At 41.1% G+C, this 26,260-nt stretch overlaps 1 protein-coding gene across 5 annotated transcripts in view; it reads left to right on the top strand.

Annotated features, from left to right (window-relative positions):
- Nucleotides 1-7,349: 7,349 nt before the first annotated feature.
- Nucleotides 7,350-26,260, top strand: part of SYNCRIP (synaptotagmin binding cytoplasmic RNA interacting protein) — a 24,679-nt gene continuing 5,768 nt past the window's right edge. For all 5 annotated transcript variants that reach the window (XM_021545866.3, XM_021545857.3, XM_085574802.1 and 2 more), the window contains exons 1-10: nt 7,350-7,568; nt 8,853-9,012; nt 9,886-10,004; nt 10,180-10,287; nt 12,013-12,126; nt 12,212-12,388; nt 17,378-17,513; nt 18,241-18,446; nt 23,338-23,487; nt 24,791-24,912. In XM_021545866.3, the coding sequence (XP_021401541.1) occupies nt 8,865-9,012; nt 9,886-10,004; nt 10,180-10,287; nt 12,013-12,126; nt 12,212-12,388; nt 17,378-17,513; nt 18,241-18,446; nt 23,338-23,487; nt 24,791-24,912 (1,280 nt within the window). In that variant the 5' untranslated portion in view covers nt 7,350-7,568; nt 8,853-8,864. The remainder of the gene's footprint in view (nt 7,569-8,852; nt 9,013-9,885; nt 10,005-10,179; nt 10,288-12,012; nt 12,127-12,211; nt 12,389-17,377; nt 17,514-18,240; nt 18,447-23,337; nt 23,488-24,790; nt 24,913-26,260) is intronic.

The raw sequence follows: 26,260 nt of genomic DNA, 5'->3' as shown, positions 1-26,260 counted from the left end.
GCAAAACTATGAAGAGATTCCTGGTTAATGCTGCACAAGCTGGAAAGGGAAAAGTTATACACACGTGCTGAAGCTGTATTTTAGGTTAAGATCTAATTCTAGTATCATTGAAGAAGAGAGAGTAGATCTATAGAAGTAGAGAGTAGATTTTCCAAAAGAAGGCTATTGAAAAGCAGCAAGCACAGCCTGAGGCACTGAGTTCTTCATCCCTGTATTGATGTTTGTGCTGTAAATGAGAATTCCCATAGGACAGCATTGTCCAGGTATCTTTAAAAAATAAAATAAAAAATCATTTGTATACAAAAGATTGTATTGCCTGCTCTTGGGATCTGCAGAAATGCTGCATTTTGGTAGTCATTCTTGCCTTGCACCTGGCAAGGGTCATAAATGTGTGTGTGTGTGTGTGAGATTTTTCTATTCTTAAAAGGACCTTGAAGACACAAGGTTATTTGGGCTCACCCATCCTTGAAAAGGATTTTTAGGTTCTTTGGTTACATGTTAAGTAGCCTGGAACACTTGACCTGAAAGCTGTGTATTGTAACTGCTGCATCAGACACTTTCCTGAGTAATCAGCCATGTAATTATGAGCCAACTAAAAAGGCCTGGGACATAAGCCCAATTTCTGGCAACTGATCATCCATGCGATAAAGGGTTAATGCAGTCTGACAGCTAAAGCCTGGAGAGCAGTTTAATATTTGGGCATGGTTTAAAAGTTAAGGTGGGTGCTGTGGGAATACAAGCTGTGCTCTCCATATTTGCCTTACAGCTGGAGAACAGCCTGTGACTTGTCCCATCTCCTGTATGGCTGTGGCCATTGTGTCTGTGGTGTGCTGTGCTCTCCTCTCCTGGGAAAGATGCCCAGAGGTGGAGAAGAACATTCTGCGACCCAGTGACATGCTGTCTGCCTTTGGAGATGGGCTTAGTGCAGTAAGTAACTTACACGGGGTTAAGTGGATCCCAAAGGTCTCTGCTTCAGCTGCCTTTACAAGGGTGCCAACTACTAGAATCCTTACAGCTGCTAGGCAGTGCAGGGGATGTAAGGGCCAGGCTGGATGGGTGTCTGGGGCAAAGGAAGGGCTAAATACAGTGGTAAGTTCTCTATTGACACTTTCATTTGTGGCTGTGTTCAGTGAGTTGCAGCTTCAGCACTTGGCTACCTCACACTGCGCAAGTGGACAGGACAGCACTACTGTCCTGAGATGACTCGGAGATGTTTTGAAGATGGATGCTGATAAGGAATGCTCTCTGCAGTTCTCTTGCGTGAGTCCTTCTCATATGGCAGGATGCACTAGGACACAGAGGAAACTTCTTTCTCCAATCTTTCCATGCTAATTTGAGGAAAATAGGGCAGTATATGTGGTAACTCTCCTGTCACTTCTTTGCTGAATATCTTGTCTCCTCTTTCCATGGAGCTTTGCCAGGCACTGACCTAATGGCAGCATTCCACTAAGAGCTTTAAAGCATCAGATGCTTAGGATAACAGGAATAGAAAAGGCAGCAGTTGTGTCCTAACTCTCGCCTTTGTACCCACAGCAATAGTAAAGCAATATTTTTTGGTCAGATTGGGAAGCTTTTTTCTAGTTTTCTCACCCTTGATAAACTTGTGGGCTATTTGTACAGGAAGCTTGTGATTTAAAGGTCTATAGCAGAAAGAGGAGTATGTGATTAGAGGGAATCTGGAGGAACATTTGCATGTAGAATTTTCCAGGAAGTGGAAAGGGTTTGGGAAGAAAGGAACAGATTAGTGATTGCATGTTCTGCTTGCTGCAATGACAAGGTATTTCAATTGTTAGACTGAAGAGCAGAGACCAATATTCGGTTTCCAGTAGTGGATATTGGCTAATAGAAAAACACAAAGATAGGGCAAGCATAGATACAATAGTATGTTCTGGTATTCTCCCCCAGTTTATGCAATTCCTCCACTAATTTCTGTTGCAAAATTTAAATTGGGGTGATAGCTCTATCTCTGCATTTAGCAATTTTAGGGTGTTTCTTGTGCTAATTAGTTATTTTGGGGGGTTATGGAAATACCTACACCTTCATGTGCCAATGCATTCCTCCAGCTTTAGCTGCATGTGTATAAAAGTAGGATTTTTTTCTTGGCTATCTGCCTGTTTGATTTAATGTTTCCTAGTTCTTCTGCTGGAAGAACAAGTGAACAACTATCCTCTAGCTTTCCCCATGCCACTTCCGACTTGTAGGCCTGCATTAGGTTTCCTCATCTGTCTCGTCTGTACTGAAGGTATAGGTTCTGAATATCTTAGCACAGCTTTTTTGCCAGTAAGCATGTGGCATTTGTAGTCCTTCGTTGCAAGGCTGGGCCTATTTTCTGAGTGATGATAGTCAGTTTGGGATGGATTTCAGTTGTCATTTCCACAATACATGTGGAAACAACTTCACTGTCTTCTGAGCATGCAAAAATAGAATGCTCTCCTCCTCCAGTCCTCTTTCAATACTTGCACATTAGCCTACAACATACTACAAATACATTGAATTCTACAGTGATTGCTCTGAACCCTCAGCTGGTAAACAACTGTTAAAATCTTCTAATTTAAGTTAGAAAAAAACCTAAAGATATTAATAGAATGTGAACTAAACTACCTTATGCTGCTTCTCTTATGCCTCTTTCTTACAAAGTCAGCTCTGGAGTGTTTTGTTTGGGTGTAGATGTACCTGTGTGTTTGGGGATGATGTTGACTGAGAAGAGGTAAAACCAGTGACTGATGTTGGAAAAAATACTTATAGCATAGATACTTTACAGAAATTAGCAGTTCGATACCCTTTCTTTCACTGGCAGTGTTGCTATAGCACAGACATAAAAGCGAGAGGATTCAACACCTTCAGTCTATACATAAAATTCAACAGCAGAAGAATTCCTGGGAGAGCCTCATTCTTCCTCATTGCCAGGCTTGTTCTCTGCCTGCAAATATTTGGATAAATGTTTAGCAGAATTCAGGTGATTTCAACCTCAAAGGCCTTGAAATGCATTGTGTCAAGTCTGTAGAATCAGACTCCTCTTCCATCTTGCAGAACTAGAAGAATTAAAAATTAGTTAAAACTTAGTTACTCCGGGTTTTTGATTGGGACAGGGTGGGGTCCAGGGGGAAAGAAGAATCAATTAATGGATAGCACTGGATCCAGGGTAAAAAACTCCATCACAGAATCTGCCTGCTCCAGCAGGCCCACCACATGCTCAGGTCCATGTCCAGACAGGTTTTGAATGTCTTGGAGGATGGAGACTCTACAACCTCCCTGGGCAACTGATGCCAGTGTCTGGTTATTCTCACAGTAAAAAAGCGTTTCCTCATGTTGCGAGTATTTCAGTTTGTGCTCATTGCCTCTGGTGCTGTGAATCATACTGGATTTGCAAATGCTTTGTTTGCTCCGTTTGTTTTCCTGACTTAGAAGTGGAGTGCTTGAAGAATCAGCAGGATCAAAGTTAGAACTTTAGAAATAGTTTAAATATAAGGGGGATGAACTTCAATTTTAAGAAGTGCTACCTTGCCTGGATTGAAAAAGTTTGAATATGCACAAAGGATATAACTGAAAAGAATGTTAAAAGAAAATATTACCATTAGTTATGTTAGCAAAGTTTCTTTGCTGAAATCATGTGACAATTTTAGATGGTAAGCTACTTTTTATAGAATGGAAGGACTCTCAAATCTGCATGTTAAAGACTGAGACAGTAATACATGAAAATTATTTTTTCTGAAGGAAGTTTCATATATGTGATTCATCTGCTTTTCATTAATTTCTGACTTGCATTTTTCTCCTAAGAGACACAGGCTTTGCATTTTATAATGCAACTTATCTTTTAAGACAGAGAATTTGACTGATAAAATGAAGAAATAGCACAAATTTTTAATTAAAACAGATATTTCCAAATGGCTTTATTTTACCAAGGATCTTGCAGGGCAAATAGACCACTAGCCAGCTGTGCACTACATTGAATAAAATACAGACAGCAATCCTTTCCTGAAGTATCTTTATAATATATAAATAACTTGGCAGCCTTACCAACCAGCCTAAGGACCAGGAATGGCTTGAAAAGCACACTGCTGAGAAACCCCAAGAGTGGCTCATTAATTTCAGAATTCTGCTGTGGCAGACACAGCACAAGGGGCTTGTTTTGTTATTACAAGTGATGACATTTGCTGCATGACCAGAGTGATCCACCCCTCTAGGGCTGTAGCTGGTGCATTTCAGAGCTCAAGAACAGTGAATTCTACAGACAAGCCTAAATTTCTAATGAATACACACTTTGGAAAGGTGAGGCATCATAGAAACTGAAGATAACATTCCAGTTGAGTTTCCTGAATTTTTTTGTTCTTTTTTTAGGATATGATTGTTTAACTGTATATAGGTATCTCCAAAGCAAAAACTAGTCTCTTAGTCTATTTGTCAAATTAATTTTTTTTTTTTTTTGCTGCTTTATCTGTGCTACTCTGTAGTTGGTCTTGTTGTAATCACTGGTTTTACATGAATGAAGTCTGGCTGTAGCTTCAGTGTGGTTCTGCAATGACTATAACTGCAACAGAAGGAGGCAGGGTTTTCATATACCAGGAAAATTTAGGAATCAACACAATTTTCATTATGGTGAGAAGCTATCAAACTTCCAGGCATGTGCAGAGAAGCTCCTCATGTAAAACTAAGTCACCAGGTAAGTACCTGTGAATATTCTTGGAAAGCCTATTTTTTCAATCAGTGTTTTACATGATTAAAAAGAAAAACCCCCACTGGTTTCAAGGATCTTTTCAAAGAATTACAGAATATTGTGAGTTGGAAGGGACCCATAGGGATCATTGAGTCCAACTCTTAAGTGCATAGCCCATGCAGGGATTAAGCCTGTGACTTGGTCTCATTAGCACAATGCTCTACCCAGTTGAGCTAATCTCAGGGTTTTCCTGGGCATGCCACTTTTGGCTTTGACATTAGGGCTAATAATGGAGCTACATTTGGAGGAATTGTGTGTCAGCCCTCGGCCAGCTCTGTGCCTCCTGCTTTCTATGTAAAATTTCAAAGGATCAAATAACTGCAACTCTGGGTCAGCTGTGATTTTAAATAAGGGTGGAAATCTGTTCACTGCATTAAACCTAGTCTTTTTATTGTGTTTGTTTCAATTTTATGGAGAAAAAAGTTAAATGCATAAAAAAGTTTTCCTCTAAAAAATGGGCCTGAAAGCAGGAATTACTTTCTCAAGAGTTTGCATCTACAGTTAGAATGACTGGCTGAGAATTATAATTAAGCACAAGAAGTTCCACCTCAACATGAATAATAATTTCTTTACATTGAGGGTGGTGGAGGACTGGAACAGGCTGCCCAGGGAGGTTGTGCTTCTCCTCTCTGTAGAATTCCAAACCCACCTGGACATGTTCCTGTATCTCTAGGTGACTCAACTCTTGGCAGGAGACTTGGACTGGATAATCTCCAGAGGTCCCTTCCAACCCTAATGGTTCTTGTGATTTTTCACTATTTTCATTATTTCCAGAGACCAAATGCATTTATGAAATTTAGGTAATATTCTGGACCACATCTGTACTATAAAACTAACACTGAAGCACCTTATGTAAACATATGAAAACAACATGCTTTGGTGCAAATCCTCCAAAACCGGAAAAATTGGAAATCTGGAAAAATGCTCCCCAGGGCTGTTTTTGAGAATATCAATTTCACTCGCCAGCTGACAGCTATGTTCTTGGAAAAAATTATTAACTTTTGAATGGAAAAAAGAATATATATTTTTATGAAGGATATGTTTAAAAATACCACTCAGGTTTCCACTAGAAAAGTTAGCTTTTGTTTTACTAAATTTTTTTTCAGGAAGTTTCATTTTTGCAAAGGTGGGGCAAAGTCAGAGTAAAAATTACCTTTTATCAAAAAATTTGAATTAAAAATTAGTTGGACTATTTGATAGTGTACATTTGTCTTGTATTTGTTCCTGTTTCATACAAATCTGAGTGGTCTAGGTTTTAATGAAGTCTTATTGCTTCGAATACTTGAAGAGATCTTTTTTTTTAGCTTGTATCACTGAATACCAGTTGTATATTTCACACACTTATACGCCAACATGTGAGCATTTGTTGACACTGAACTAACCCTGTAATTGTCTGTGCTCGCTCCACTGCACAGGTTCAAGTGTTTTTAAAGTACTGGAGATATGCTGGAAGTATTTGGCCGGGCTCAGGGGCAGCAGGCACTGCTCAAATTGCGGCTGACCTGCCTCTGGGGAAGTGAGTAATACTGTATGTGCCTTCCTGCCTCCCTTTATGCTGTCTTTATCTGGACACACAACTCTGGCAGAGATCAGTAGGTTGGTTTCCAAGTTTCTCGTGTGGGGTGTGCAAGTGCGACGTGCTCAGAACCGGGATTCTGAAGTGTACGCTCCAGCACGGAACCCGCCTCTGACAGCGCTGCGCAGGCAGACCCGCATTCCGCTGGGGCCATCGGGAGAAAGTTAAATCACCACGGCGGGCGCGCTCCAAGAGTGGCTGCGGGGCAAAGGCCCCGTTCCCGGGCCCGTTCTGCGGAATTCCGGAGCTGCGCGGCGTCCCGGCCCGCGCCGCCTTCAGCGCCGCCGACCCGGGGCCCCGCTGGACGCCGCCACGCCGCGCGGTGCCCGAAGGCAACTCCGGCTCTCCTCGGGCAGGCTGCCTCGGCCGGGCGGTTCTGCCGGGCCGGCAGCCCGCGGGGCCGGTGCCGGGCGCGGGGCGCCCCTCTGAGCAGGGGCGAGGCGCCTCCCGTCCCCAGCGCGAGAGCGCCGAGCGCCGCCGGGCTCGCCTGGCCGGCAGCCACACAAAGCGTGGCTCTCCCCTCCCTTTGTCTGCGTGGCTTTGTCTCCTCCGTCCCCTCCCCGCCGCGGGCCGGGACTTTCTCCCAAGCCCCCCCTCCTCCTGCGGCCGCCGCCGTTCTCGCCGCGTTTGTGCCACCTGCGCGCCGTGGGAACGGCCGCTCGCCCAATCCCGGTCCGGCCGCGCCGCTCCGGCAGCGCCGAGCCCGCACAGGTGCAGGCGGGCGGCGCCGGGGAGCGCGCGGTCCGCGCGCGGGGCTCGTCCCGCCGCCGCCTCCCCCCGGCAGCGCTGCACGCGGGAAGGCGGGAGGAACGCAGGCCGGGAGCGGCGCGCGCCGCTCCGCATGGAAGGCGGAGAGCGCGCGCGTGGGGCGAACACAGGGAGGGCGGGCGCGCGCGCGGGCGGGGCTCGGCGGTATAACCCTTGCGGAGCTGCCTGGGAGACCCCGGGTTCTGGGGCTGCGCCAGCGCGCGCGGCGGCGCCTCCTCCTCCTCCTCCTCCTCTTCTCTTCCCTCTCCCCCCGCTCCGCTCCCGCCCGCCCTCCGCCCGCCCCCCCCGCGCGGAGTGGAAGGGGCCGGGGCTGGTGCCAGCAGCAGCAGCAGCAGCAGCGGCGTGAGCGCTCGAGCGGCCGCCATTTTACGCCAGCTCCAGCAGCAGCACTGCCCGGACACACCGCCGCGGGAGCGCGGAACGGGGGCAGCGCCTCAGCACGCCGAGCCGCGACCCGCGCCCCGAGAGACCCTTGGCACACGGCGGTTCTCCCCCCGCAGACACACACAGGTCAGGGCGGCCGGGCGCTGCCGGGGCGGGAGCGGGCCGGGTGGCAGAGCGGGCGGAGGGCGGGAGGCGCACGCTGGGGCCCTGCAGCGCCGTGGGGCCGGGGCGCTGCGCGGTGGGTGGAGGTGCTGCCGGCGCTGCTTTCGCGGCCGCCGCTGTCGGGCGGGCGCGGGGCGGCCGGGCCGGTGCGCGGCCCCGGCGCGGCCCCGGCGGCCGGGGCACACCCGAGCCGGGCCGGCGCGGGGCGCGTGGCTCCCGCCTTATTGTCCCGCCGGCCCCGCCGCTCCATTCATTGCCCGTGAGGGGCGCGGGGCGAGCGGCGGCCTCGGTGCCCGGCGTGTGCGCGGGGAGCGGGGCCGCCCGGGTTTGGCGTGGCCCCGGTCACGTCGGGAGCCGGTGGGCGATGGGCAGCGGTGTTTCCTGGCTGGGAAACGGGGCCTTGCATTGTTCCGGACGGCAGTGTGGCCGGGAGGCGGCGGCGGGGCCGGGAGGCTCCGCGAGCTCCCGGCCGGGTGGTGAAATCGGGCCCGGGGTGTTGCAACCCGCTCTCCGGGGGGAATAGGGTGAGAGGTGGGGAATGGCCGGGGCTCCGGGCGGGGGGGAGCCGCTCCTCCCGCGGGAGTGCTGCGGGGAGGGGGGGAAGTCGGTCACTGGAGGAAGTTGTAGGACATCTGAACGCGCGGAGCACGTGTTTCCATCGGGCTCATGGCCGCCGCCGCCGTGGGTGGGTGCGGGCTGGGAAGAGCGCTTTGTTCCTCTCGCTTGCCCGGCCGGCACCGAAGTGGAGGCGGGAAGGGATCCCGGCCGCGCCCGGGGCCTGGAGAGGCGGCGTGCGCCGAGGGGCAGCGAGTTTACAGCGGACAGTGGAGGCGGCAGCGAGTGTCAGTGACGGTATCGCGGTGCATGTGGCAGGTTTGCTTGTCCTGCCACCCCCGCTCTTGCCTTTTTGCTCCGTTTCTAACTTGTTCAGTGTCTTAGGGAGTGTGTTAGAGAGAGGGGAGGTGAGTCAGTGTCTGTCTGGGTTGTGTAAAACCTGCAGTGAAAGCTACCCCACCCCCCCTAGGCAGTGGTGTTAGGGCTTTCCTTTGTGTTAGTGCTTCTTGTGAGGAATTTCCTGCGCTTTGCAAAGCCAAAAAAAAAGTGTCAAGGCGGTGATCTGCTATTTTTTATATTTTTTTTCCCCACGACTTTCAAAGAATAGGGTAGTCTGTTGCATGTATTGTCACTTGAATTGTTCTACCTGAAGATATATCTAGCTTAATTTTGATGCTTATTGCATTTGAACAGATATCTGGAAACATGGCTACTGAACATGTTAATGGGAATGGTACTGAAGAGCCCATGGATACTTCTGCTGCAGTTACCCATTCTGAGCATTTCCAGACATTGCTTGATGCTGGTTTACCACAGAAAGTTGCTGAAAAACTAGATGAAATTTACGTTGCAGGTAAGATCTAAGACTTGCAAAACCACACGTACAATATTTTATTGGATTCTGCTGTCTTTGGGCTAAAATAGCAACTTTTTGTGGTTTCCAAAAGTATGGGAACTGCAGTTTTACCAAAATCTGGATGCTTTAGTCTCGGTAGTTCAATTCCTTGTAGTATCTTTCAGAGATAGGTCCCAGCCTACTTGGGCTGAGGGGTGGGAAGAAGTATGCAGAGGACCAGAGCAACAGCTGTAACAGGCAACAGATGATTTTTAGGAGGAGCCGATGATGTGGTCTTTGTGCATTTTTTGCGGTAATTGTAGGTAACTGTAAGAAACCAAAGCCTTGGTATGCATCTTCTTGTGTAAGTGATACTTCCTGACATGGTGCTTGGGCTCATGGATGCAGAAGTTATGGTGTTGGTTTTTTCAGATGTGGTAATTGCCAGCGTTTTTTAAGCTTGATTTTTGGACTGTGATGGCCATTTTTAGTGCTGCAGTTTATTTGTATTTATAGTCTTCTAAAAACATACCAAGGTACCATTGCTAGGCAAGCTAAGACAGCTTTGGTAGGTTTTGACAGACTCCTCTGAATTCAGCTTCAGGATATTGAAATTAAACTTGCCCCTTGTAACATCTGGGTTTCACAGAAGTCAAATGAATACATAAATGTAGTAACTTTTACTCTGAGTCTTACCTCTTTTTGGTTTTAATTAAAGGATTATGTGTCCTTAAATATTTAACTTCAAAGGAACTAAATGGTTTTTTATGCATAATAACTTATTTAATCAGTAATTGATTTAGAGGTCACTGAAATGTGTTAAGGATTCTACATTAAGTTTTACAAAGATTACTGACCAAATGTAATTAGTAATTTTTTTCTTTTCTCTAGGGCTAGTTGCACATAGTGATCTAGATGAAAGAGCTATTGAAGCTTTAAAGGAATTCAATGAAGAAGGTGCACTGGCAGTGCTTCAGCAGTTTAAAGACAGTGATCTCTCACATGTTCAGGTAACGTTTGGCACTTTACAGTATAATTGTTGATGGGTAAACTGTTGTCTGGGAAGAAGTCTGAGTCTCTTCAGTGATCCATGTGTGATATGTGAAATGAACACTGTATTAGTTCAAGGTGAAATGAGATTCCTGCTTGTCATGTTTTCAGAACTGAAGATTGTATTTTTTGCAGAACAAAAGTGCCTTTTTATGTGGAGTCATGAAGACATACAGGCAGAGGGAAAAACAGGGGACCAAGGTGGCAGATTCTAGCAAAGGACCAGATGAGGCAAAAATTAAGGTACGTCAGTAAAAATTAAAGTTATGAGGTCTACCTGTTGTTTGTTTTTCCAAGTTGTTGTGATAGTTATGTTGGTTGTTTTGGAACTGGCTTTTCTTAAAAATATTATTACAGATTACTTGTCATGTTTGTCATTGTTGAAAGCTGTCACTTGAAATTTTGTCCCGCTCATTTTTCTTTTGAAGTAGAAGGTTAATATACTGCTGGAACCAAACATATAAAAGTTAAAAAGGTTTCACAGTTTGCTCTATTTCACAGTAAAAAGTTTGTGCATGCTTGTCAGCATAGTTACTCAAGTTCAAAATGCATAAGTTCAGCTACTGCTGATTGGTTTTTGTGTTCTGTTTTTTTGTTGCTGTTTCCACTCCACCCCCTTAGTTCAGATTTAGAGCAACTCCACAATAGGGAGGAGATACCATGTGTCTGAAAAAACAGATTGTAATGGATTTAGGATTTAGCCCGCTTCTTATGACATAATCACTCTGCTCATAAACTGTACCCCAAACTGTCTTTATGGGTAAATTATTTTTTGACCGTGTCTCCTGCTAGCAGAAGACTCCTTTCTCAGAGAGTTAGGCATATGATGATTTGTTTTAAAATTCTATGAATAGCAACTTTACCAAAGCTTAAGGAAAGGAAAACCATCTAAGCATGTTTAGGTGATGTCGTAAAGACCCTCCAGAGAATCTTTCTTCTTTGATGCTTCATGTAAATAGTATAAAGTTATCATTACAAATAACTTATGTACCCTGTAAAATTAGAAAAATCTCTTTTCTCTTTAGTTTGAGGCTGAAATGCCATTAATCATACATTTTTTTTAAAAAATGGTACAGTTTTTGTCACCGCCATATAAAACAACAGTATTACGAGGACTTGGTCAATAACTTCAAGTAGCATGGCTTTTACTGCTGATGGCTTTAGCATTTAAAATAACTGCAATTTTTTAGTTGTAAAATTGCTAACTCTTGACTATAATTTGGCTTGTTTAATATGCAGTTTCTTTGTGCATAGAGTTGATTTGTCTTTGTACAAAATTATTATGAAAGACTTAATTTCAGAGGAGTTTCTCATGTGTTTGCATGCTGAATGTCAGCTAACGTTTTAAGTTGGTATTATGCATGTAACTATATCTAACTCTGTCTGTAACTACATGCAGTGGTTCTAGCGAGGGTTAGTTGTCCTGGGATCCTGTATATGCCTACAAGGAATTTGAAGGGGGGATGATAAGAGAAAAGAAGTAGTACTATCACTTTGGTAGCTGGGTACCTGAAACAGTCTGTACAGTGTTCCAGGGTGTAAGCACTTAAACATGTGTTCTTTAACTTCACACTTATGAGTAATCTCATTAAGTGCAGGGAACTCTTCTGCATAAACGTCTGCAGGATTGGGCATGCCAAAACAAGAAGTGGCTCAGACTAAGATCTTCCTAATTAAAGGGAAGCTCTGTTACTATTATATTACTTGACTTTTTTTTTTTTTTAATGAAAATGAAGGAATTGGGAAAACTGGATGTGAATCTCTTAATTTTCTAGCAGTAATAGTTCTTACAGTTCTGTTAATTGTTTTGCAAGTTTCTTGTTGAAGTACTAGCAATAGGTTTGTTTATGGGAGCTTCAAAGCAGTACAGTTTAAAAGGAATTAGAAGCATGTCTGTCTGTGAATGAAGTGCAGCTAAACTTGCTCAGTTTGTATGTGATTTTAAAATTTTAAGTTTCTTACTTGAAGGCACTGTTGGAGAGAACTGGCTACACTCTTGATGTGACTACTGGACAGAGGAAATATGGTGGACCTCCTCCAGAGTCTGTATATTCAGGACAGCAACCTTCTGTTGGTACAGAGGTAAGAAGGAGAAGATGATTATGTAGATGTAGACTTGCTCATTGGAAATACTTTTTATAAACAGTGCTTTGTATGTCTGTTGCAGATATTCGTGGGCAAGATTCCAAGAGACTTGTTTGAAGATGAACTTGTTCCATTATTTGAGAAAGCCGGACCTATATGGGATCTCCGCTTAATGATGGATCCACTAACTGGTCTAAACAGAGGATATGCTTTTGTCACTTTTTGTACTAAAGAAGCAGCTCAGGAAGCTGTTAAACTGGTAAGTTTTCTTGGATTTTTTTCTTTTTTGATGAAGTGCACTCTGGCTCAGAAGCAGTTGTCCTCTTGGTCCTAGTGCATAAATGCTTAAAGTGAAACTGTTACTGTTAGATTACTTCATAAATTTCCACTAGGTGTTAAATTTATTTCCTCATTGCACATGAAGATTTTCTGACTGCATTAGCAACAGGAGAAAAAAAAAAGCTGACAGCCTGCTGTTTAGTCCAGTTAGATGAGCCTTTATTATTAACCAAAGTTGTATTAGCAGTAGTGACTTCTGAGGTGTCTGCATCTGTATGAGTTCTGGAGAGCAGTGGTGGTGGAGTTGCTGTGGTACAAGGGCAATGCTGGTCAGGGTGACTCTGAGTCCTGGTGTGTTTCTGCACCAGCAGGGGGCCCAGGCTGGAAGAATACTTCAAAGTCACAGAATTTTATAAGATACTTCAGATGGGGGAAAAATGTCTCTTGAGCCTTGAAGGTCTGTTCTGTTTGTTGCAGCTGACAGGAAAACATAATAAATCCTGCCAATCTAAGGAACATTCCCTCTGTTTTACACAGAGGCATGAAATAGTTTGATGTGGTATACTTCTAATAAGCTTCTCAGGTTTATGCATGAAATGCCCATAACTAAAGAAGAGGGTGGGGAGAAACACTACCCTGATCCTTGCACAGGGCCTTTATTTTCCTAGCTAAGTTAAATTTGAATTTTTTGAGCTGGTTACAGGTACACTGATACAGCCAAGATTAGTGTGTGGTATGACTTGAGAGTGCTAACCATACATGTTCTGAAGTGTACTGATACTGTCTTGCTGTAGTAGGGTTAACTAAAAACCTTGGTTTGTAATGAGGTGTAGCTTAAACTAAGGTACCCTATTGACAAGTAACTCAATTGGTGGGGAGAAATCAAACTGAAAATGAGAATTTGTTTTGAGAAAGCACACAAATACCTGCAAAAGCGGAAGTACAAAACCGATGTGGTATATGCGGATTAGCTTTTTAAATAAGAGCAGTTGGTTGTTCCAGTGTGCAGTTAGATATACTGGGATAACTGTGTGTTCTCTTTGTACTTTCATTGTCAACCTAGCTGTTGAAAGTGTGTGTGAGCTCTTAAGAGTTAACTCTTAAAACTTACCAGAACAGTGAATCAAATCACATAAGTTCTCAGAGGCACCTAGTAAATTAAAAAAAAAAAAAAAAACAAACCCAACAATTGTTCTTCATTTAGCTGGATTTTGCTTAAAGGCAACATGCTCTGGAAAGTCATTCAAGTCATGTTTCCAGAAAAGTAACATCAGATCCTAGCCTCGGTCTTCCACTAAATGACACAAGGAAAGGAGCTACTTGATGTTCCTTTATGTCTGATCTTTGATATGCAGGAGAAAAGCACACTGTGTTCTGCTTGTGAGTCAAATAGCCGCTGAGGGTAATAGCTGAGAAGTCTTGCAGTTGATGGAGTAGTCTTTCTACTTTCATGCTAAACTCTTAAAAAGTAGTGTTAGTCTTAAATTGGATTCTGTGATATGTGTCAGGTTTTTTTGGAGTGATTTCAACCATAGTTGACTGAGTAGTTTGGTATACAAGTGTCCTAAGTTATCTAGAAGTTATTCCCAAGTTATCTGTCTGGTTTGCAGGAGTGTTAGCAAATTGTGGCTGTTGAGTTCAGTTGAAAATTGTAGGTCTATAACTTGTATTAGTTACACATGCATGGTAGATACTGCTGAAAGACCTCTTCGAAACACTGAACACTTGGTCCTAGCCATTTTTATAATCTTTTATTTTAACAGATGGTGTTCTTTTTGATACTGCCTGTAATCTCAGGTGTATACAACTTCCCGGCTTTCTGGACTCCTTGGGATAATGGATCTTTTTCCAAGAGGCTTTTTTTTTTCCAGGACAATATAGAAAACATTAGATTAAAAGTCTCTGTATTGCCTATAGGTTTTTGAATAATAAGAGACAGCTGTGGTTTTGTCAGTACCAAACTACAGTAGAGAATTAACTAACCTGTTTTCAGGCTCCTGGAATTTGTGTAACATATTTTGCATACAGATCGTGTTTGTGTGGCTGCTGTATATATCTTCCACAGTCTGTAGGTCAACTTAATGTAAAGCTGAATTAAAATTTCTGGATACACTTAATGTTGACTTACTTTATTTGTTAGCAGGAAGTCTTGCAGTTTAAAAGGTTGAAATCTTGATTTTGTTTATGCATATGCATTTTTAAGCCATTTATAATTAATTACTCTTCATATCTGTAGTTCGTCTCAGTATCAGGCCATAGTATCACTCCATTTTTGTTTTAAGCGCAGCCAGAACTATTTTAAACACAATTTAGGGAATTCTCTCCGATTTTTGTGACTAGTATTAATTTAGTGTGGTTAACTCTTTGCTAGTTAAGTAGAAGTGGCATCTCAGATGTTCACACAGTCATTCACTGTCAGAGTATGATTGTTTCTTTCAGTCACTTTTTCCCCTGTTAAACTGTTTACTTTGTACTCTTCAAGAATTACAATTCCAGTTGTGTACTTTTTTTGCAGTCATGTTCAGTCCTCCTTCCTATTTCATAAGAAGTTGCTAGAGTTAAGTTTTTCAAAAGATTTCTTTGTGAATAAGGTCACTGTAGATATGTACAGAATAAAAACTTTTGAGGTGAAGCTTGTAGGAAAACATACTGAAAACTATTGAAGCATTCAGTATATTTTTGTCTAGAACAGGTGTAAGCTTGATCAGAAGTACAGGTGAGTTAAGCAGTTTGCCAACTATCATGGAGGTACAGCTTGCCATTTGCTTCTAGTAAACTAAAATTTGTGAAAATTTAAGTTTAGTAAAGTGACAGGACAGAGCTGCATATTTTGACTTGTTAGTGAGTAAGTTCTTATATAAGTCAGTGAGAAAAAACCAAAACTATTACATTGTCTAGAGGGTGGCAATCTCTGCTACTGACTTCAGAGACAGATTCCATGGTGACAGGAGGGGGGAAGCAGTATGCTGACATAGCTACTTTGGTAGCCTGACTGTTTTGGCACTTTACCCAGATCATGATCTGAGCCTTTTTATGGCTAATCTGAGTTTGCAGGTGGTGTGCAAAGTATTTACCTAAAAATTACCAATTTGATGGTCAAGAACACCTAACTGAAAACTGTTTTCTCTGTGTATTTTTCACATGCAGTGAAAAATAGTGGTTAGTACATTGGAGGATAAAAAATCTACTAGAAACTATCAGTGGAACTGCAAAATGGTAGAAAATATTAACTCTCATACAGCACACTGAGTTGTATGAGAGACTCTTACATTAGATTTTTAGCCAAACTTTGGTGTTAGACTTTAGCAGGAATAGTTGGATAATACTTTCTATTATCCATATAGAAGAGAGTATTTAATTTGAAAGGGACCTGCACCGGTCATCTAGTCCATCTGCCTGTCCATTTCATGGCTGACCAAAATTGTTGCTGTCATCTTCATCATCAAGGACATTGTCCAGATGCCTCTCTTAGACCAGGACAGCTTTGGGGCATTGACCACCTCTCTAGGAAGCTCCAGTGTTTGAGCACCCTCTCAGTAAAAAAAGTTTCCTAATGCAAGGAAATGTTTCCTAGTGTACAGTTCAGTTAGTGAAGGATCACTTCCATAGACCAATACACTTCTTTAAAGGTGTTTTTTTAGAAGACTCCTTTTTTTAGCTACTATAATCTGTCTCTTCATTAATGTGTGTGTTTATTAGTGATGATAATATATATATGCAGTCTTCCTATGCAGCTAGCGCTGCTCCTATTTCAGTTTCCTACTTAAAAATCAACTATTCCTCTGCCACAGGGGCAGCAGATATGGAGATATAAGTCCTTTGTTGTCTCCTGCTATGTTTTGAGACATAATTCCATTGTGAAGACATCATTCCACATCCTTTTCACATGGACAGTTCTCCTTTTTCCTCACTTCTGGTGCAGTTACCTAGTTTAGAAAATTTTCAGTAGTGGAGTTTTTGTTTGTCCAAGATAAATATAAATAAGCATCTTACACCAGATTTTATTGCATGAAAAACATGATGGGGTGGAGGATAACTAGCTTAGGTAGTAAGATTTACCATCAAGTACAAAATAAATCATAGAATAAGTAACTAGCTTAAATATTAAAAATCTGTTCTACTACTTGGCAATAAGATGTTGACCACAAAATTCATTTTCTTAGCTAAAGAACTGTCTGTTGCAGGGCTTGCAGTTAGAAGTGGGTTGATGTACCAGCAGTTGTCCTCCCTGCTGCTTATATTTGGATGGTGCATGTCTGTGTCTGCATGTCTGAAAGGCATTTTTTGATATTTTCTTAACAGATGCCTACAGTAATACTTTTTTTTTTTTTCCTGCTTAAACTGCTGATCTGTTCAGGGTATCTTCCAGATGCTATGGGAGAAGCATTTTAACACAAGTCTTAGGATTTCAAGATTAGAAACTTATTCTTGCTGTTGACTATTTTTCCGTGTATAATGTTTCTGCTTTGGAAAGTATTTGCCAGTTGCACTTGAACATTTTGTGGAGAAGACCTGATCATGAAATTTTTTTTAATCTGTGGAACATCAGAATTAGGGGAGGGAATTTGACTTTAATTGTAACTCATGTCTTGTATTGCACACAAATCAAGAATTTATAGCTACAGCCTATAGAGGAACTTGCATTTTTTTAATGCATGATTGTGGAGGGAGAAGCCTTGACCTTGATGACTTGCATGGTTCTTATGAAAAAGTTGCTAAAGAAAAAAGTGTTGAGAGACTTGAACAAGGAAGGAGCAATAATTGTTCGCTGAAATTGTGGAGATACTTTAGAAAACATGGGTATACTTCAGAGTAGTTGAATATGCATAGTAAAAATGTGTTAAGCTGCAAAAATTTAATATATTGCTCAATTCTGGGTTTTTCAAAGTTAAATATTTGGTATGCTGCTGTTGCAGGGGCATGAAAATTATTTGTAACTGATGATTATCCAATAATATTTTTGTTGCAGTACAACAACCATGAAATTCGGTCTGGAAAACACATTGGTGTATGCATCTCTGTTGCCAATAATAGGCTTTTTGTTGGCTCTATTCCTAAGAGTAAAACCAAGGAGCAAATTGTTGAAGAATTCAGCAAAGTAACAGGTGAGACAGTGACAATGTTTTATAGAGGTGGAAAGTGTCAAATGTGATCAGTGATGAGCTGTCTTTTAGCTTATAGTTGAGTGATGATGAAAACAAACAGAGATCACTCAGCATTTATCTCAGCATTATGTGTTGGGGTTTGTTGGGGTTTTTTAAAACCTGTAGTTTTGCTGAGGCCTGAGATATTTGTAATTGTACTAGATGGGTGGTTCAAAGTTCTATTTGTAAGAAGTGTCTAATGTTTAAAAAATCTGTTCAAAGAAATTTGAATTAAAAGTTTAATAATTTCAGTACTAATGGATGTTCGAAAACTTCTCAGGGCAAAACTTGAAAACTCAAGGCAGAAGAATGTAACTGGTTCTGTGGTTTATAATTCTTAAATTTTAAGAATTTCTTTCTGAACATTTGAACTTGCTGAAGTACTGTTTTTCTGTTACTGAATGATAGACTTCAGGTTCTTTGGAGCAATTAACTTTTTAGATACTGAAGTCATGCAACTTTTATCTCTTGTTGTTTAGACATTATGGAAAAAAAACCACACTGGTAAGTGTTGTAACTTAGGGATTTAATAGGTGAATTGACAAAGCAAAACTTTTGGCCACCCCTAACTCTCCTTCATTCAATTAAGAGAAAGAATATTCTTCCATAGCTACAAAGACAACCTGCACTTTATAATGCAAATCAGTGAATTGAAAGCATAACAAATAAATATTTTATTTCATTTCAGAGGGTCTCACAGATGTCATATTGTATCATCAGCCTGATGACAAGAAGAAGAACCGGGGTTTCTGCTTCCTTGAATATGAAGATCACAAAACTGCTGCTCAGGCCAGGCGTAGGCTAATGAGTGGCAAAGTGAAAGTCTGGGGAAATGTTGTTACAGTGGAATGGGCTGACCCTATAGAAGACCCAGATCCTGAAGTCATGGCAAAGGTAATAGAGCTGTAAGGGGACCATAGTACATTTAAAGTGCTCTGTTCCAAATTAGGTATTTTCTGGCATTAACCTAAAAGTAAATAACATCTTTTCAGCCATCTTGACAGGGATGTTGTAAGTGTGATGATAAGAAATTAATATACCTCAGAAATTATGTGGATTTAAAAACTCTGTGACCTTATATTATTTTGTGTTCCCAAGGCTGAATAGTGAATTTAATTCTTGCCATATGACGCATAGGATGTTGTAGTTAATATTTTACCTGGAAGTGATGATGGTGACTCCTAGAGTTAAAATGGTTTTGTACCCTAGTGTTTGGAAGGGCAGAAACAGAGATACCCTCACAGAACACCCTTAATTATTTTTGAACCTCTAACTATCACTTCAGCATTAGAAAGAACATGTCAGTGTTCAAATGTGCACAAATGTATTTCAAAGTTGCCATTAGCAGTTACTTCTGATAAGTTTGGCAATTAGCTTGTATTTGGAACCCGGTAGTTATTTTTAATTTGGGAGAGTTAATTCTTTTTATACCTAGACTGGCACTATTTCGGATTTCGAGTATTGAGGTGAAGCTGAAGTCTGGACTGTTAACATTTTGAAGTATGTTGTAGCAGTTGTTTTATATATGTGCCTGGTATTTTGCCAGAAACAAATTACCTGATTTTTTTTTTTCCCCCCCATCAGATACTGCCCGACCCTGTCTCTTTCAGTTGTGTTGTGTAGCTGAGTTGTTTAATGGAAACTCTTAGCTAGCCCATATCCTTATCTCTTTCTCTTTGCTTGCTTTTTGTCTGTGCTTTTACTCTCATCTGAGACACGTCACTTGCTGGAGTCCTACTTTGATGGACCTAGTAAGATAGCTTGGCTGGGATCTCCTCTTTGGTGAGCCATAAGGGAAAAGGGTTGGGGTGGGGGCTCATTTTAGGGAAAAAACTGCTTTTGTAATACAGGTATTACAGAAGCTTTTGGACTATCTTGTCTGCAGACTTTATTTTTCTTGCCCAGCATGATAGACTGTCCGCAGCAGGGAAATAGTCTTGCAGGTCAAAGTTGTGGAAAATGGCACTTCCTAAATACCGCAGCCTGTGTGTTTAGTTTCTGGGCTCAAAAGAGAAGAGACCTAATTCACCAAACAGTTAAAATAAATATGCAACAATTTCTGCTGATGTAACGAAATAGATGGAAAGGAAATTATAGGGGACATAATCAAGCATCTCTCCTAAGTAAGTTTGCAGATGTGCAGAGTGAAAGGCTAAAGAAATTAAAGCTTGATTGTGGTTTGCCCTATTTACTGTACAGTTTTTTGAATGTGTTAATACCTTCTATTGTTTTGTATTTGAAATGGGACATAGAAAGAGAAGAAACATGGAAATGAAGGAAAGAAATGTAGAAAACATGGAGAAAAATCAACTTGAATACGTCTGGTGCCACATGCCAAAGATAGGACATGGAGCTTGGGTTGAAGATGTATGGAAAAGTGAGGCTCTATGAATAATACTGAAAAAATAGAGAACATCTGGGTTGTGTCTGAAGACAGAAACTGAGATGATAATTGGCGTCTGACCTTCCTCACTGGCTGCGTCCTTTAGTTTATTCTTGCAACAAGGAAAGTCTCTACACCAGTCTTTCTTGGCCACCATCAGTACCTGTGCAGAGGCTGACTGTATCTGGCCCTTCTCTAAGTGTAAGGTTTATTTTCTCTTCTTGGTATCTTTCTTCTAAGAGAAAGAGCAGCAGAGCTTCTGCTGCCATCAGTAATCTCCTGGATGTGAGCTGCAGGTTGGCTGCAGTCAGTGCTTCTGACTACTGTCAGGCCAGAGCAAAGGGAAATCTATTGACCCATGTCATCTTGAACATTGCTATGGTAGAAGACTCTGGAGGAGACTGTGACTAGGAGAAGTAGGTTGTTTTTATCAGAATAATCATTTGGTCACCAGTTTTCTTGTCACGACTGCTAGAAGAGCAAGTCCATAAGAGCAAGCTGTAAGGAAGACAAATTCACATATGTGTAGCCAGAAGGTGAACAGTGTTGTAAATTCTTCAGAAGTGGCATGTCATTTCATCAATATATGGACACTTACTAATATAAATTTCTGAAATGTCTACTCGAGTTTTTTTTCCTTTGTCCTTCTGATAAAATGTTGTGGAAAGTACTGTATGGGTAAATACTTATAGTTTAAAAGGACTGTTATCTTAAATACATATTAGCTTGAGCATGATGAGCGATGAAGCTAGATTCTCAAGCTAGATGGATGTGCTACAGGAGATAAATGCTTGTGCTAACAGATCAGAGTATACTTGGTTAAAGTATTGACTTCTGGTCCAAAGTGAAGTTTTTTCCAACTTCACAAGCAGCTGTGTTGATAGTTTATTTTCTCCTAAGAATCATTTTGTTGCCTCTTACACCTGTAGTCTAGCTAAATTTATTAATGTTTTACTTGATTTCTGTAGGATGGCTGAGGCTGCAGAGGACGTTCTGGAGTGGCAGGTTAATCAGCTAAATAAAGTCTTATGCTTGTGGCTGACAGATTACAGGACAAGAGACAGGGCTAGTAAGCCTTGGAGAATGTGGCCTGAAGTGTTTGTGCTGTAGGTAAGAGGAGGAAAAGGAGCAGATACCAGAAGTTTTGGGATAGTCTAATCTTAAGCAGATTTTAAAATGAGAGTTCTGCCTTTAAAACAAAATGCTGGTGCTGGGTATATTGCTTGTTAGGAGTATCTATGCATTCTTGGGGTAATAATGTGTGAGCTTTAATAAAGAGGACTTCTTTTTTTTCCCCTTCCCTCCCTTTTTTAGCTGGCTTAAGTGAAGTAAAAATGGGTTCATCTTCTCTCAACCTATGCTTTAACCTGCCTAATGGCTTTTACATCATCTTTGACTCATTCAGTTACACTTGTAATCAGTGACATGAGCAAAAGTGTTTAGAAATTCAGCTGTTCGAGATCAATGGATTTGTCTACATTGGGAAAATTTAAATTAATTGGTTTTTTATTTCTTCAGGAAACACTATATTTGCGCATCTTGTAGAATATAGTGATTATCTAGTTTTTAATCATGTCAGTCATCATGGATTTATTAGGCTACTTAGGATTCCTTGTGAGGTTCTAGTTTTCATCCTTTTCTAAAGAACAAGAATATGGAACGTTTGCTTAAAAGTTAGCAGTTGTCAAACCCCTTGATTACAACATGAAACTTCTGTAATTCATTTCCATGGAATAAGGTTAAGGTAGCAGTTAGGATATTTTACTAAAAATGGTTATTGGGTATATGTTACAATAAATAAAGGTTGCTTTTACCATTAAGACATGTAGGAGAAGCTTAATGCATAATAGGAAACAGCTTTCCTTGTGGAGTTGGCTATGACTTCTATGATCTGAGAATCAACAGGAGTTGATTGCCAAAGTCTAGAGTTGATATACTGGGTTAGATTTATGGTCTGTAGTATCCCTTCTTCCAAATTCTGCATCATATCCTAGGTCAGCTAGTGAGTGAGACAGATTTATGAAAGTCTGTCCTGGTTTTTTTTGTAACTTACTTACATAGCACTTCTTCAAAAACATTTGGTCCTTTCACATTTTGTGTTACTTGTGTTGACCTTCAGGGTCAGGAGTTAGTGCTGCCATGTGCAGTGCTCATTTGATGTTATCAGCCAATTTGAAACCAGTAAGAGCAGAGAGGATGTAACCAGAAGTTGCAGTCTTGCAGCTGATTGGCAGCTCCATTGTAGGCAGGTAAGACTGAGCATTTCTTGGCAGTAGGAGGTGATTAAACTGTCAGAGCATGGTGCCAGCACATGGAAGGAACTCTACTCAACAAGTTGAAGAGTCTTTTAAATTGTGAGAACACATGGATGGCATCATGTAGACATGCTCATGTCGAGTCATTGAGTGCAGCCTCGGCATGGACACAAGGATGAATCTTTCAATACTGTTGGGTCACTAATAGGTGATTCCTGCTTTCCAGTATATGTTGTTTGCTATGTTAAGTAAGGGTTTATTTTAAGCTTTTGTCAGACTGCTCTAGATTTTCCTTTATCCTTTGCAGTTGGTGATTGATGAAATTTATATTGGTGATTTAATCCATGTCAGGCAGTCAAGAGTTGGATGATTACCTTCCTTTCTGATTTTAGAAGATGCAGAGCAATCTCTGTGTAGCTTAAGAGTCATATTGCTTTAGTGAGCTGGGGGAGGGAATAAACTTACACAGTTATTTGGGGGGTGACTCTTCCTCAAGGGAACAGCACAGTTTGGCTTCAGAAAGTTGAAGGATGACTGGCCAGTGTCAGCCTTAGTATCCCCCTCTGTCTGCAGTTCTGTCTTTCAGTAGTGGCTTCAGGTCACTGAGAGCTCCCCAGGCAAGCACAGTCCTGACATTAGGTGTTTGGTGTAGCTATAACATGGGAACCCCAAGTTAAGCAGCTTGGAAGCTGCAGGCCTGTCACCTCTGACCTAGATATTACAGCGATGACTGTGCTGCAAATAACTGAGCTAAAGCCTGTCTAAACAATTAAATGTTTTGATAAGTTAATTGTTTTGTGTGTAACCAATTCTGGTTACCTTCTCTCAAGTTTAATAGTGTTCTGGGTTGAAGGTAACTGCTGGTAGGATCCTTTTAAACACTAACACAAATTGGATTGACTTTCAGGATACTAATAGATAATCATGTTTGGTAACAGATTAAATATTTCTGTCAGGGAATTTTGGAATTAACTCATGCTGTGTGACTATTTATGTGTATATATTCATATATATGTATATAAAATGCTGTACAGAAAATGTAATGATGTTTTTTCAGTTCTGCCAATCGCACTAACTTGTGAAGCTTCATTTTGTGTTTGAAATTAGATCATACTCCTAAGTTCTTTTTTATTTTTATCCCCCTTAGGTAAAAGTTTTGTTTGTACGCAATCTCGCCAATACTGTAACAGAGGAGATTCTAGAAAAGGCCTTCAGTCAATTTGGAAAGCTTGAACGAGTGAAGAAGCTAAAAGACTATGCTTTCATTCATTTTGATGAACGGGATGGTGCTGTAAAGGTGAGTGAAGAGGAGTGTAACTGTGTGTTGTAAGTAGTGTTAGGAGCTGTATGCTTTTTCTAATTTGAGAAAAAGCTTTGTCTGGAGAAATGGTAATACACTGTCACTGATAACTTTGTCCTCTCTGGGTGTCTCCTAGGATGATGCAATTCTAGCTTGAAAAGTGGATCTTAAATGCACCTGCACTAAGTAGTTCTGCAGATGAGTTTTTAAGATAATAATGTTGTTACCATTTGAAACTCAAGTGCCAGAAGTTGAATTACTCTTCTCACCAAATTATTGATAGAAATCTAAAGCAGTTTCTCTAGGGCAGGTGATAAAAACTTAGGTAGTGTTTTTTATTCATTTTTCCAGGAATAAACACTTTTTTTTTTTTTTTTTTCCCCAATGAAGGGTGCTGGAGAATTTAGTAATTGTCATTCCTGGATTTTGCTAGCCCAGTCTTGATATCATGTGTTGTTAAGGAAGGGAAAGTAATTCCCCTCCTGTCTGTAGTGTATCCATTTTTTTATGTTCTGTGGGTGGATTCAGGATACAGGGGGATTCAGTTTTTCTTACATATCCATATGTCTTAAAGCAGATGCTTAGGAAGATGATGGGAAAGAGTCTAAGCTACGTAGAATCCCTAAAAGTGGTAGGATCTTTAGGATTCCTCTGCTCAAAATTAACTTGCAGTAATAACTGTGGCCCATGGGAATTGTACATGGCAGGGAGGCTAGGGGAGGAGCTCATGGTTTGCTGTTTGTTTTGTGTTTTTTTGAGGAGAGGGTTGTGGGGAGGTGGTGGTTTGGATTTGGGGAGGAGTTGGGGTTTTTTTGTGGTTGTTTTGTTCATTTTTTCCCTTGTAATCACAATGACTTGTTAATTTTTGGCTTCTGGTTGAAAAAGTGATATGTATTGTAAGTAAAATAAAGGAGTAGCGGAATATACTGAGCTCTGCTGTTTGCATGTATGCTGACATTAGGAGTTTATTCATGGATTACAAAATGTGCACTTTCAGAGGACAGTTTTGTTACTTCATTAATTGTAACAGTTTGCAAAGATTGAAGCCTGTTTTCAGTTTTGAGAGGAAGATTTCTAAACTGATACATGAAGTCCTTGTATTTGAGAGTCAAGTTCAGAGGAAATGCATAACTGGAACCCATAATACTATGCTGTCTGATTGTCTAAATTTTTTTTAGCTTTATATTGTTATTTTAGCTCTGGATAACAAATTTAGAAATGCATACTGTAAAAGATAGAACAAAATTTAAAACTTCAGTTATGCTTGGAAGTATATTTAAAGTCTGGTTAATTCCTTCAGGCAATGGAAGAAATGAATGGCAAAGATTTAGAGGGAGAAAACATTGAAATTGTTTTTGCTAAGCCACCAGATCAAAAAAGGAAAGAACGGAAAGCTCAGAGACAAGCGGCTAAAAATCAGATGTAAGTGTAAATGCATGTAGTTATGTTGCATTACTTCTGAAAGATATGTATAATTCTGTTGAATTAGAACATCTAAGTATTCTGTTAGACATACTGTAGTTTATACAGATTCTCTGGCTTCTCTGAAAAATGTTGAATTCATTTTTGTTTGCACAAAAAATCTACCAAATGATAATTTAGGTACTGTCTCGCTCTGCTTATTGAGGTGTGAGAGCACTGGAGGAACTTGTCTGAAGGTCATGAAATACACATCTTGCTTTTTGTTCTAAATTTCCCTGTACTTCTGCAGTGATGTCACATGGATGAACTTAGCATTTTGTGGTCCTATCAGCAAGCTTAGTAATAATTGATACAGCGCCTCCTTTTTACAAAAGTACCCACTGAAAGGAGGGTCCTGATATTTTCTTGCCACTTCCAGAAGATACATCTGCCTATGAAGCTTATGAACTCATACTGATAGGGATCTTCTACTAGTAAATGCTAACTAAACATGGTTAAAAACAACAACAAAAAAAGAGGCAATTTCTTGCTGGTGTGTTCTGCTTAATGTTCTCATGTGTTTTGCTTCCTGGATATCTTCTTGCTTTCTTAACCAGATTCCCTCCCCCACCTTACTTCCAGAAATAACTTGGAAGTGCTGTTGTGCAGCATCCAAGAAGATGAAATAGTGAGGTTGCAGGATTAGTAGAGATTTCCACATGGTGACCTACTGTACACATGGAATTGGTTAAGTTTGCCCTGCTTATAGTTCTCTTAACTTTATTAGCCCTTTTGTTCTTTCTTGGGCATCTGGTGTTATTGTAAGAAGTGAATTTCTTCTTTAGCTTCTCTTCAGTGCTAGGCAGGCCTTTTCTGTTCTGCTTACATCTTTTGCTGATACAGCTGTACTTCTGGCTGTGTATTCTGCATCTTGGCAATACCACCATAAATACCTGTTCATTTAATTAAAAGATAGAAAGCAGTTGAAAGTGGCACAGTTTCCCTCTCAATGTGGCAGTTGTTGGTATAGTTGTGTTGTCTCTGATTGGATATAAGCTTTCTCACATTGAATTTGAGTAATCACAAAAAAACATCTCACTGCAGTATACAAACATGTTTGCTAGCTCAGTATTCAAAATCTAATAATGGCCTGTATCCAATGATGAAAAGGAAGATTTTTTTTAAATTAACTCTGATTCCTGCTCCCCACCCAGCTCTTGACTGCAGATTATCTTATACCCGGTTTACTATTTCAGGGTAGCATGCATGTACTTATAACATTGGAAGTCTTCTGTCACCTGCCACCTCTAATATTAACGTGCTGTATTTTATCTGCATCCCTCTGCTTTTGTTTAGGATGTGCTTATCT

Source organism: Lonchura striata, chromosome 3 (assembly GCF_050655825.1).
Source record: "Lonchura striata isolate lonStrDom1 chromosome 3, ASM5065582v1, whole genome shotgun sequence".
Classification (NCBI taxonomy): domain Eukaryota; kingdom Metazoa; phylum Chordata; class Aves; order Passeriformes; family Estrildidae; genus Lonchura; species Lonchura striata.
Note: the sequence above shows the minus strand (reverse complement) of the source record. Positions and strands in the feature narration are given on the sequence as shown.